General features: G+C 31.5%; 1 protein-coding gene across 1 annotated transcript; it reads right to left on the bottom strand.

Annotated features, from left to right (window-relative positions):
* Positions 1 to 880: 880 nt before the first annotated feature.
* LOC116421964 (beta-microseminoprotein-like) lies at positions 881 to 3,378 on the bottom strand. Its single transcript, XM_031956724.1, has 3 exons — positions 3,277 to 3,378; positions 2,350 to 2,455; positions 881 to 1,314 (listed from the first exon to the last, which is right to left on the bottom strand). The coding sequence occupies exons 1-3, from the start codon at positions 3,374 to 3,376 to the stop codon at positions 1,185 to 1,187; spliced, it is 336 nt and encodes a 111-aa protein (XP_031812584.1). The 5' UTR covers positions 3,377 to 3,378; the 3' UTR covers positions 881 to 1,184.
* Between the last annotated feature and the right edge of the window lie 7,729 nt (positions 3,379 to 11,107).

Raw genomic sequence — 11,107 nt, 5'->3', positions numbered from 1 at the left:
TGATTTTTGTGAGAGTTTAATTTAATTTTTTTAAGCTGTTTTTTGGTAGAACTATTTATCTTGGTAGAATGTTTTGATAATTATTGAAATATTTTCGGGTATTGCTTTATTTGGTTGGGAAGAAGGGATATTTGATAGGGGTCATGAAAATAATCAAAATTAAATAGAAATATAAAGAAGGTGTTCTTTTTCTTGAAAAAAACCTGTAAAGGCAAAATTTGATAGGGACTGGAAGGAAATGCAGTTATTTTTTTTTTTCAGGCCCAAATTTGGGAAGTAAATGGTTTAAGTTTAATAAGTTGATTGAGTGATAGTGCTTTGAAATGGTGTTGATTGATTGATTGCTGAAAGAGAATGTGAACTCAAGTTCTCTCCATCTAAATACATCACATCTTGGTAGGAGTCTTATAGAAACTTTCCTTTCTGTAAGACTGCTCTAGGCTTAAAGTGGGAGGAACAATATATACTAAATCAGTTATTATTTCAAAGATATCATAAAATGCTTAAGCTACCCATCTATTATTCCTCATTCTCACTATATGACTGAGCAACCTCCCTTTTTTGTTGACATACACTTGATGTATTATAATTACCCCACTCATCATCATTGGTAAAAATGCTATCTTGAACCTGTTAGGTATCTTTCCATTATTTTTTGGGTTATTCCAAGATTGAGGTTCCGGGATTCTCAAATGTAGATTTGGGAGATGAGTAGAAGCAGAAAACCATATAGTGTTTGAACCCTAAAGTGTATATCCTAGGAATTTTTCATGAGAAAGACCCATGTGCTAGGCAGATTCTTTACATTGATTCTTTAAATATTCTTTAAATTCTTTAAATATTTAAATATTGATTCTTTAAAAGGAAAAGAACAGATCCATTTCATGCTATAGGACAATATATTTCTTTGGGAATTCATCAGACTACAGATTACAGATTACAGGAGATAGGAGCACAAGCTAGGTGTCTAGAGGATCTCACAGGCCAGAGAGGTGGTGCTTTATGGTTTAAATCAGTGTGCCTAAGACTTGACAATGCTTTCAATATAATGAAGATTCAAGCCAATATCAACATGGTTCCCAGCCTCTGATGCTCTGAATTCCAAGGAAAGGGCCATTGCTTCCAGCATGGGCAAGTTCCATTGGGATGACTGTCAGCAACATCTTAAGGAGGAGACGGAGTTCTTAACCCATATAGTATCCGACTTGACAGAGTTCAGAAGGATTGTTTCTCTCTACAGCTATATAAGAACACTTATCTGGTTTGAAAATTTCTGTGCATTTCTCTTTATCATATAGCATAGGCCTCAATGTCCTGTTGGGAGAAGAAAATTAGGCAAAGATTAGAGTGATGCTTGGAAACTGATGAATCATTTAACAAGTCACATATCCTTATTCCGGTGAACCTCTGGTCACCAACCACCTGTCCTCCCTAACCACCTAATGAGTCAATTCATTCTATGCACAACCACAGATGGAGAACAATCAGGTTCTGGGTGCTAGTTAGCATGCACTAAAACCCAGGATCACAGATCTAGTAAGTTTCTGATCTGAGATTTAAACAGAAAAGAATAAACTATCTTAGATTTCAAACTTGAAGGGATCTTAGAAGTCAACAAGTCCAGACACCTCTTTTTTATTTTTTAATGGATGAGGAAACTAAGGCTGAGACTGATCCAGTGAATTGTTCAGAACTAAGATTTCTATAGAAAAATATAATATATCTTAGATTTCAAACCTGAAAGGACTTTAGAACCATCAAACTCAAAACCCTCTCTTTTTCTAGTAATGGAGGCTCACAAATATCATATGACTTGCCCAGGATCACAGAGATAGCATGTATATATCTGAGGTGTCTTCCCAAGATGAAGCCCGATACTACATGTGGTGTTTTCACTGTTCAGTTCAGGGAGTAACCTTTTATGAAGGAAATTGGTCATCTGAGGTACATCCACAGGATAACAAAAATAGAAAAAAAAATTTTTAAAGTGTCATAAAAGCATCAATATGTTAATCATAGCTTGAAGAAAGGAAACTTCTTTCTCAGGGTAGAGAGAGAGAGTTGCTCAGTTTGATTGACTTTTTAGGGCACAGAACTGAGAGCTGGGGATAGAGGTTGAACAGAGTCTATTTTTAAGTGTATTGAAAGTTTCCTAACCACAAGAAGTCTCCAGCAGGAAAAGAAGCTTCTTTCACTGAAAACCTTCAAACAAAGACCCAATGGCCCCCTGTGTGAATGAGGATTTCTGATTCCCAGATTAGTTCTACTCCATAGCCCCTGAAATACATTCCAACTCAGAGATTACATAGTTTTACATCTTACTCTATTTCGGGTCAACTTTGAACTCACATGCTACAGCAGATTATTCCACTACTTTCATGACATACACAATGCATACAATCCTGGTCCCATTCAGAGTTAAATTTGTGCATTTTGCCTCTGTCATCCCTGCAACCTAAGAGAGAACATATGTCAAATCTTCTGTTTAATTGAAATTGATGCTTTACAAAAAATTTGACCAAGTTCTTAAATCCACCTTGAATAGAGCCACATGAAATCATCCACACAACAGAAAATCTGGGCCACTTTTAAATATCTACAAAAAGACGCTACCATTTCCTTTGACTACCTGACCTATTCAATCAGTCATTCTCTAAACCTTCATGGTGACAATTAGAAACGTTCAATATCCTGCTTTGGAAGATGTGTTAGCACATCAACAGTAGGATATTAAGACAGGGATTTTTTTTATAGATTCTGTTTTTGATCTTAATTTTCGTCCTATGACGAATTTTGCCTTTGGAGCTGTTAGCTTTTGTACACGGTGGATGCTTAATAGATGCTTGTGGCATGGAGTAATTAAGTACATAGGTGCTTGAGGAACAGAAGGGACTATTGCCTTGCTGAGCATCACAAAGCTGATAGTGGGATGTATCCCCATGTCGTCTTTACTGCAGTCTTAGCTCTCTAACCCATAACTCATGCTACCCCTTAGAAACTTATCATATATAGAAAGTAAGTACTCCCTCTTAATTATGTAATAGCAGGGAGATGGTGGACCTTACATTTATTTTTAGACAGCTGCCTATTTTCTCCCTCTCAGGCACATCTTTAAATTAAATCCATTCTTTACCACTATTTCCCAACCATTCCCATCACATGGGTTTTGGCTCCAATGGACATAGATTGGCCATTCAAGCTTGCCCCAGCCATTTTTCCTGCCAAATAAATCCTCCTGTCCCCAGAGACAGGAAACAATTGTAAACAAAGATTTACCTTTTAATGGAATCCCTAAACGGATCTCCAAAGGAAGATATGTGCAAAAAGCATCACATAATGTCACAAAGATAGCCAAGGCAAGGAGGACAATTAGCATAGTATTCTGTTTAAAAAAAAAAAAAAAGGTAAAGATTAAAGATGCATCAGGAGGGTAAACAGCTAGGGTTTTTATTTTTTTAAGTTTTATAGCTGCCTTCCCACTTTATTCCATAGTTACTACTCATATATAGACCCTCTTCCCAAAAATGAATCCTTGCAATAAGGAGTATATAAGAGGGTGTAATAGTTAAAGCAATGGACTTTATCCATCATGGATAAAGATGGGAAGACTTGAGTTCAATCTGGCCTCAGAAACTATGCGACCTGGAGCAAGTAACTTAGCCTGTCTGCTCCAGTTTTCTCATGTGTAAAATGGGGGCAATCATAACCTCTCAAGGTTGTTGTGAGGATCAAATCAGAGATTATTTGAAAAGTGCTATTATTACATAAAATATTTTTTTAAAATCCAACAGAGTAAAATAATTACATCTCATAGGATTCCAGGATCATAGATTTAAAGTTGAAAAAAGAACTTAAAGGTCATTAAGTATAGCACCCTCATTTTATGATGAGGAAACTGAGACCTTGACAAGTCTCTGCCTTGTTCAGAGTCTCCCAGATAGTGGCAGATACATGGCTCAAGTCTTCATCATACTAATGTCAAATATCCACCTCACCACTGCATATTTTACCTTCTACATCCATAGTTCATCACTTTTCTGAGGAGGAAACAAATACTGTGTGGCCATGGGATTTCACTTTTTGCCATTGCTTTTCTCAGTTTTCTGCATTTTAAAATGTAGATGATAATACTACTTCCCAGGGTGGTTGTAGGAATTAAATGAAATAATAATTGTGAAGAACTTAGCACAGTGTCTGGCATATAGTAGATACAAAATAGTGCTGGTTATTATTACTGCAAATATTATAATATTAATGTCATTATTATTATTATCACAAAATATATTTTTGTCCTCTTCTTTGGGAACAAATTTGGTCATTGAATTTCATCTCAGTTCAGAAGACTTTTAGGATTCTTTTCTTTCTATTTACACCATTATACTAATTTTGCAAGTTGTTTTCCTAAACCTGACTTTTTCACTCTGCATCAGTTCATTCAGATCTTTCTGTGTTTCTTTAAATTTTTAGTATTTGTCTTTTCTTAAAAGACAATAATATTCCATCCTTTTCATATGCTATGATTTGTTAAGATCCAAGACTTTTGTACCTGAGACAAATTCAGTTGGAAGGGGAAGAGGTTTTGGAGAGAAGCAGGAAAGTGATAGGGTTGGTGATGTTGGCACAGAGTACTGCCTGATTATGGGTACAGTCATATTGAGAGAGGGGGTAGCCTGTTTCTCAGGAGAAGGGCATAATAACATACCCTTGATAACAATGATATAAATGTGATATATCTGTGATTTAATGAACAGTGGAAGTTCCAGGCAAGGAACTTTCTCTACCACAGCAGATAGATGAATCCTGTGCCATTTTTAGACTTAGAGAGATAAGTGAAAGTCAGACAACTAAGATATATGAAAGACAGAACTTGAACCCTGAACTTACTTACTCATAGGTCTGTTCCCTGTCCAGTATGATGTAGTGCAGTATGATCTATATAGGGAACCCATGAGGAAATTTGCCAAGCTGCTTAATTGAAGGCTTTAGAACTTTTAAGAAAAAACCAAATCCTTACCTCACAAAAAGCCAGTAATATGTTTTCACTTCCCTTCAAAGATGAACCCTGTTACTTACCACTGTTTTAACAGTTAGGTCTCTGTTTCTCTGCTTCTGTCTCTCTGTCTCTCTCTCCCTCCCTCCCTCCCTCCTTCCATTCATTAATCACTTATGGAAAGAGATGCCACAAGGAACTTGTTGCGAAATTCCAAAACTACACTCTCAAAGAAAAAATACTGCAAGATATCAGACCAAAACAATTTAAATATCAAGGAGCAACAATCAGGATTACCCAGGATCTGGTAGCTTCTACAATAACTATTTACATTTCTAGATGGGAAAACTATATTTGTAACTCTTGAGAGCTTTATCTATCACTGGGGCAGACAGAGTGGGGCATCACATGGATAGAGAATATGGTTGTGAATGAACTTTGACATCAAGAGGTGGGAAAAGGTTCCTATTGGAAAAAGAAGAAAGGGAAGTTATAATGGAATAATTAAATTACATGAAGAGGCACAAAAGACCTATTACAACCAAGGGAAAGAAGGGGGATGAACATTGTCTGAAGCTTGATCTCATCAGTTTTGACTCAAAGAGGGAATACCTTACTCATTTCGTTAGGAATAGAAATTTATCTAATTTATAAATAGAAATTTATCTAATCTAAGAAGTAGGAGGAGAAAGAGGAAAGACAATGGAGTGACAGAATAGAAGGGAAGGTAGAAACACTAGGGGAAGAGATAAGAAAAAGGGGAAAAGGATGGGTAGGGCAGGTTAAAAACACTCTTAAGAGAAAAGGGAGGGGTGATAGAAGATAAGATTATGGGTGGGGTGGAAAGAGAGAACAAAAGTATATACAGAGGAAAAAATAGGACAGAGGTGTTAGAATCCTTACAAAATGAAAAGTCAGTTGCCTAATTCAGCATGGTACTTAGAAAATTCTCTAGTTCACTAATGTATTTAAGTACTCATTGGAGTTCACACTTTTGGGAGATTCACAAATCAGTATTCAGTATGAGATTCACAAGTCAGAAACCCACAATCCCACTCTTTCAGAGGAAGAGTCAACCTTTGAGTTCACACCTCTAAAAGAGCATAAAAAGGAGCTGAGTTAGTGAAGTGAGTCAGTTCAGAAGAAGCCCACTCTCCGAGGTGGAGCCAGATTCATTCATCCCATCTCACACTACCATGGTGGCAGGCTCTCCTCCTTCATTTCTCCACTGAAAGATAGGCCTCTAAAAAAGCTACCGGGCCCAAGGAAAGAGATAAGACTTGGAAGGAAAAAATAAACATTTAGATTTTATCAGCTGGCTGTGTTTGAAGTGATTATTACTTGAAACAGAAACTAAGGCTGCCTCCAGGAAACCTCCCCAAGAAACCTGCACTCACAGAGAACAATCATATATTATAGAGAAAAAGAGAACACCACATGGAGGGAAATATAGAGCTGGTGCTCATAAGTGTGATTGTGAATGGGATAAACTCTTTCATTAAATGGAAGTTTTGTACTGTTCTCTTCCTTTCTAAAATATGATTGTGCTCTCTGGGTGCAGGTTTCTTGGGGAGTTTCTGAAGGCAGCCGTAGTTTCCATTCCAAGTAATAATCATCTCAAATGCAGCCAGCTTGTTAAAAGTTAAAATCCTTTATTGTCTCTTCCAAAATAGCCCAGTTAGTTTTCTTATAGGTCTATCTCTCTCCTTGGTTCAAAGAGCTCTTGCAGCTTGTCTTTTAGCTCTTCCAGCTTCTGCCTCTAGCTCATCTCCGACTCCTGGCTTCTCAATTTCCTCCACTGACCCCTGACTGAGGCTCTAAGAGCTTCATATATATGATCTCTTAAAGGTATGAACCCAAAGATTGACTCCTCCCCTGAGAGAGTGGGATTGTGGGCTCCTGACTTGTGAATCTCCCGTACTTGTGAACTCTAACATGTGAGCTAATGTGTGAATTCTTAAAGGTGTAAACTTAAGCGTTGTTTCTATCAATTCCAGTGAGTTAACACTTTGTAAGGTGAAGTCAGGAGGACCTGAGTTCAATGTACTTGTGTAATACCTCCCATGCCGATGGGTTTGTGCATAATAATACTCTTCAGCCCAGAAACCTGCTAGCAACCCCCCCCTTCCCTTCAGTGCTTTTCGCCTCCCTTTCTGAGATGTCAGGAGGATGAAAGGGTAAAAAAAGGGTTAAAAAAAAAATAATTTGGGCCTTTTTGTTTGGGTTTTTAAAGTTGATTGTTTCCCCCAAAAAAGGGAAAAAAAAAAAAAAAAAAAGGGGGAAAATAAAATTTAAAAAAATTTTTTTTAAATTTTTTGGGGGCCCAGGAAAACCCAAAATTTTAAAAAAAAAAATTAAAAAAAAAGGAAACCCAAAGGGGGTTTAAATTAAACCTTTAAAAAATTTTTTTGGAAAAACTCTTTCCTTTTAAAAAATTTTGTCCTTCCCTTTTTTAAATTTTGAAGGGGTTTTGGGTTTCAAAGGGGGTTTTTAAACCCCTTTTTTAAAAAAAACCCCTTTAAATTGGCCCCTTTTTTAAATTTTAATTTTTTCCCCCAAAAAGGGAAATTTTTTTCCTCCTTTTTGGGGGTTTTTTTTTTCCCCCTTTTTCCCCCTACCCCCGGGGCCTCCCCCAAAAAATTTTAAAGGGAAATAAAATTTGACCCCCAAAAAAAAACCCCCCCCCCTTTTGGGAAAAAAATTTTTTTTTTATTGGAACCTTTTTTTTTGGGAAAAGGTAAATAAAAACCCCCTTTTTTTTTTTTGGGGGGGGTTTTAAAAAACCCCGGGCCCCAACCCCCCCTTTTTTGGTTTTTTAAAAAGGGTTCAAATTTTCACCCTTTTTTTTTTTTGGAGGAAAATTTTTTTTTTTTTTAAAAGGGAGGGGGGCCCCCCTTTTTCCCCAAAAGGAAAAGGGGGGGGGAATTTTTAAACAAAAAAAATTTAACCAAAAAGGGGTTTTTTTTTTGTTAAAAAAAAAAACCCCCAACCTTTTTCTTTTTTTTAAAAGGAAAATTGTTTTTTGGGGGGGGGGGAAAAAGGGGAAATTTGGTTGGGGGGGGCCCAAAAATTTTCCCCCCCGGGGTTTGGGGTTTTCCCCCCCCCCCCAAAAAAAAAGGAAATTTTTGGGAATTTTGGGGGAAATTTTAAAATTTAAAAAAAAAAAATTTAAAATTTTAAAAAAATTTGAAAAAAAAAAAAAAATTTTAAAAAAAAAATTTTTTAAAAAACCCCGAAAAAAAAAAAAAAAAGGGTTTAATTTTTTCCGAATTTAAAAAAAAAAGGGAAATTTTTTTAAATTTTAACCAAAAAAATTTTTAAAAGGGAATTTTTTTTTTAAATTTAAAAATTTTAAATTTTTTTTTAAAAAAAAATTTTTTTTTTTTTCAAAAAATTTAAAATTTTTTTTTTAAATGAAAAAAAACTTTGGGTTTTTTTTTTAAAAGGTTAAAATTTTTTCCCAAATTTTTTTTAAAGGGGAAAAATAAAAAATTTAAGGTTGGGAAGGAAATTAAATTTAAATAAAATTTAAATTATTAAAAAAAATTTTTAAATAAAAAAATTTTTAAAAAATTTTTTAAAACCCCCCAAAAAAAAATTAAAAAAAATTTTTTCCCAAAGAAATTAAAAAAAGTGGCCTTAGAAAATTTAAAAATTTAATTTTTAAAAAAAATTTTTAGGAAAACCCAAAAAAAATTTTTTCCAAAGGTTCCCTTTTGGGTTTTTTAAATTGAAATTTTTTGGGGTTTCTTTTTTAAATTTTTTCCCAATTAATTTTTTAAAGTTTAAATTTTTAAAAAATTTTTTTAAAAAAATTTTAAACCCTTAATTTTTTCCCCCAAAGGAAATTTTTTTCCCCCCCTTTTTTTAATTTCCCAAAACTTTAATTTTTTTATTTTGGGTTTTTGGGGGTTTGGTTTTAGAACCCCTTATTTAAATTTTTTTTTTTTTTAAAAATTTTTAATTTAAAACCCTTTTTCCTTTAATTTTTAAAAATTTTTTGGTTAAAATTAAATTTTTTTTTTTTTTTTTGGGGGGGGAAAATTTTTTTTTCCCCAAAAAATTTTTTTTTTTAAAGGGTTTTTTTAAACCCAAATTTTTCCCTTCAAACCCGGGGTTTTTTCCCAAATTTCCAAATTTATTTTTTTAAAAAACTTTTTTTTCCCAAAAAAAAAAAGTATTTTTTTTTTTAATTTTTAAAAGGGAAAAAAAGGAACCCCTTTTCAGTTTTTTCCAAATTCAATTATTTTTCCCCCCAAAAAAGATTTTTCCAACCCCAAAATTTTTTAAAAAAAAAGGTTTTAAAAAAAAAAAATTAAAAAATTTTTTTAAAATTCCATTTAAAATTTTTTAAATTAAAAATTTTTTTTTAAATTCCCCTTTTAATTTTTTTCCCCTTAAATGGGCCCAAAAAAAAAAAATTTTTTTTTAATTAATCCCTTTAAAAAAAAGGGGAAAATTTCCTTTTTTTTTTTTAAAAACCCAAAAAAAAGGGTTTTATTTAAATTTTAAAATTTTAAAATTAAAAATTTTTCCCAAAAGTTAAATTTTAAAATTCCTTAAAAAAATTTTTTTTTTAAATTTTTAAATTCCAAAAAATTTTAAATTTTTTTTTTTTTTTTTAAAAAATTTAAAAAAAAAAAAAAAAGTTTGGTTGGGCATTTTTTTCCCAAATTAAAATTAAGGGAAAATTTTTTAAAATTTTTTTTTGGGCTTTTTTGGAAAATTTGGAAATTTTTTGGGCAAATTTTTTAAAATTTTTTTAAAAAAAAGGCCCCCTTTTTTCCAATTTAAAAAAATTTTGGGTTTTTGGAAAAAAAAATTTTTTTAAAAAAAAAATTTTAATTTTAAAATTTCCCAAAATTTTTTTAACAATTTTTTTAAATTTTTTTGGACTTTTTTTACCCCCCAAAAGGGGCCCCCTTTGGGGGTTTTAAAAAAAAGGGGGCCCCCAATTTTAAAAAAAAAAAAAGGGGGGGAAAAGGGAAAAACCAAAATTTGGGGAAAAAAAAAAAAAACCTTTTTTTTAAAAAAATTTAAAATTAAAAAAATTTAATTTTTTTTTTGGGGGCCCATTAAAATTTAAAAGGTTAATTTTTTTAAAAGGGGGAAAAATTTTTTAAATTTTTGGTTTTAAAACCAAAAAAAAATTTTTAGTTTTAAATTTAAAATCAATTTTCCCCCCAAAAATTTAAAAAAAAAATTTTAAAAAAAAAAAGAAAAAACCAAATTAATTTTTTAAAATTTTTGGGGAAAAAAAACTTTAAAAATTTTTTTAATTTAATTGGAAAAATTTTTCCAAAGGGAAATTTAAAAAAAAAGGGTTTAATTTTGGGGGGAAAATTTAAAGGAAAAAGGGTTTTTAAAATTTTAAAACTTTAAAAGGGGGAAAATTTTTAAATTTTTGGGAATTTAAAATTTTTTAATTTATTTTAAAATTGGAAATTTTTTTAAAAAATTTAATTGGGAAAACCCTTTTTTTTTAAAAAAAAAAAATTTTTTTTAAAAAAGGGAAAATTTTAATTTTAAAATTACAAAAAAATTGTTCCCTTTTTAAAGGGAATTTAAATTAAAATTTAAAGGGGTTTTTGGAAAAAAAAAAAATTAATTCAAAGGGGTTTTTCCCCCCAAAATTTTTAAAAAATTTTTTTTTAAAATTTTTTAAAATTTTTTTTATTGTTTTTTAAAACAGGGGAAATTTTTTTAAATTTAAATTTAAAAAAAAAAAAAGTTTTAAAATTAAAAAAAAATTAAAATATTTTAAAATTTTTGGAAATTTTTATTTTAAAATTTCTTGGTTTTAAGGGAAATTTAAAAATTTAAAATTTAAAATTTCTGGTTTCTTTTTTTTTTTTTTAACCTTTCCGATTTTTTAAAAATTTTTTTTTTTAAAATTTTTTCCAAAAATTTAAAAAAAATTTTTAAAATTTTTTTTTTTCCCCCAATTCCTTTTTTTTTTTTTTTTTTTAAAAAACCAGTTTTTTCCCAAACCTGGGTCTTTCCCTTTAAAATTTTTTTTTTATTTTCCTTTTTTCCCCTTTTTTTAAAACCCCCCCTTTTTTTTTTTTTTTTTTGATTCTTTTTTTTTGTTTTTTTTTTTTTTCCCTTTTTTTAAAT

This window comes from Sarcophilus harrisii, chromosome 2, assembly GCF_902635505.1.
Source record: "Sarcophilus harrisii chromosome 2, mSarHar1.11, whole genome shotgun sequence".
In the NCBI taxonomy this organism is placed as follows: domain Eukaryota; kingdom Metazoa; phylum Chordata; class Mammalia; order Dasyuromorphia; family Dasyuridae; genus Sarcophilus; species Sarcophilus harrisii.
This window is presented reverse-complemented; position numbering and strand designations above follow the sequence as displayed.

Coding starts and splice junctions, on each gene's coding strand:
- LOC116421964 (XM_031956724.1), bottom strand. CDS start 3,376: ATGCTAATTGTCCTCCTTGCCTTGGCTATCTTTGTGACATTATGTGAT. Junction 2,456..3,276: donor TTTAGGGATTCCATTAAAAG/GTAAATCTTTGT, acceptor GTTCTCTCTTAG/GTTGCAGGGATGACAGAGGC. Junction 1,315..2,349: donor GGAATAATCTGCTGTAGCAT/GTGAGTTCAAAG, acceptor TTCTCCCAACAG/GACATTGAGGCCTATGCTAT.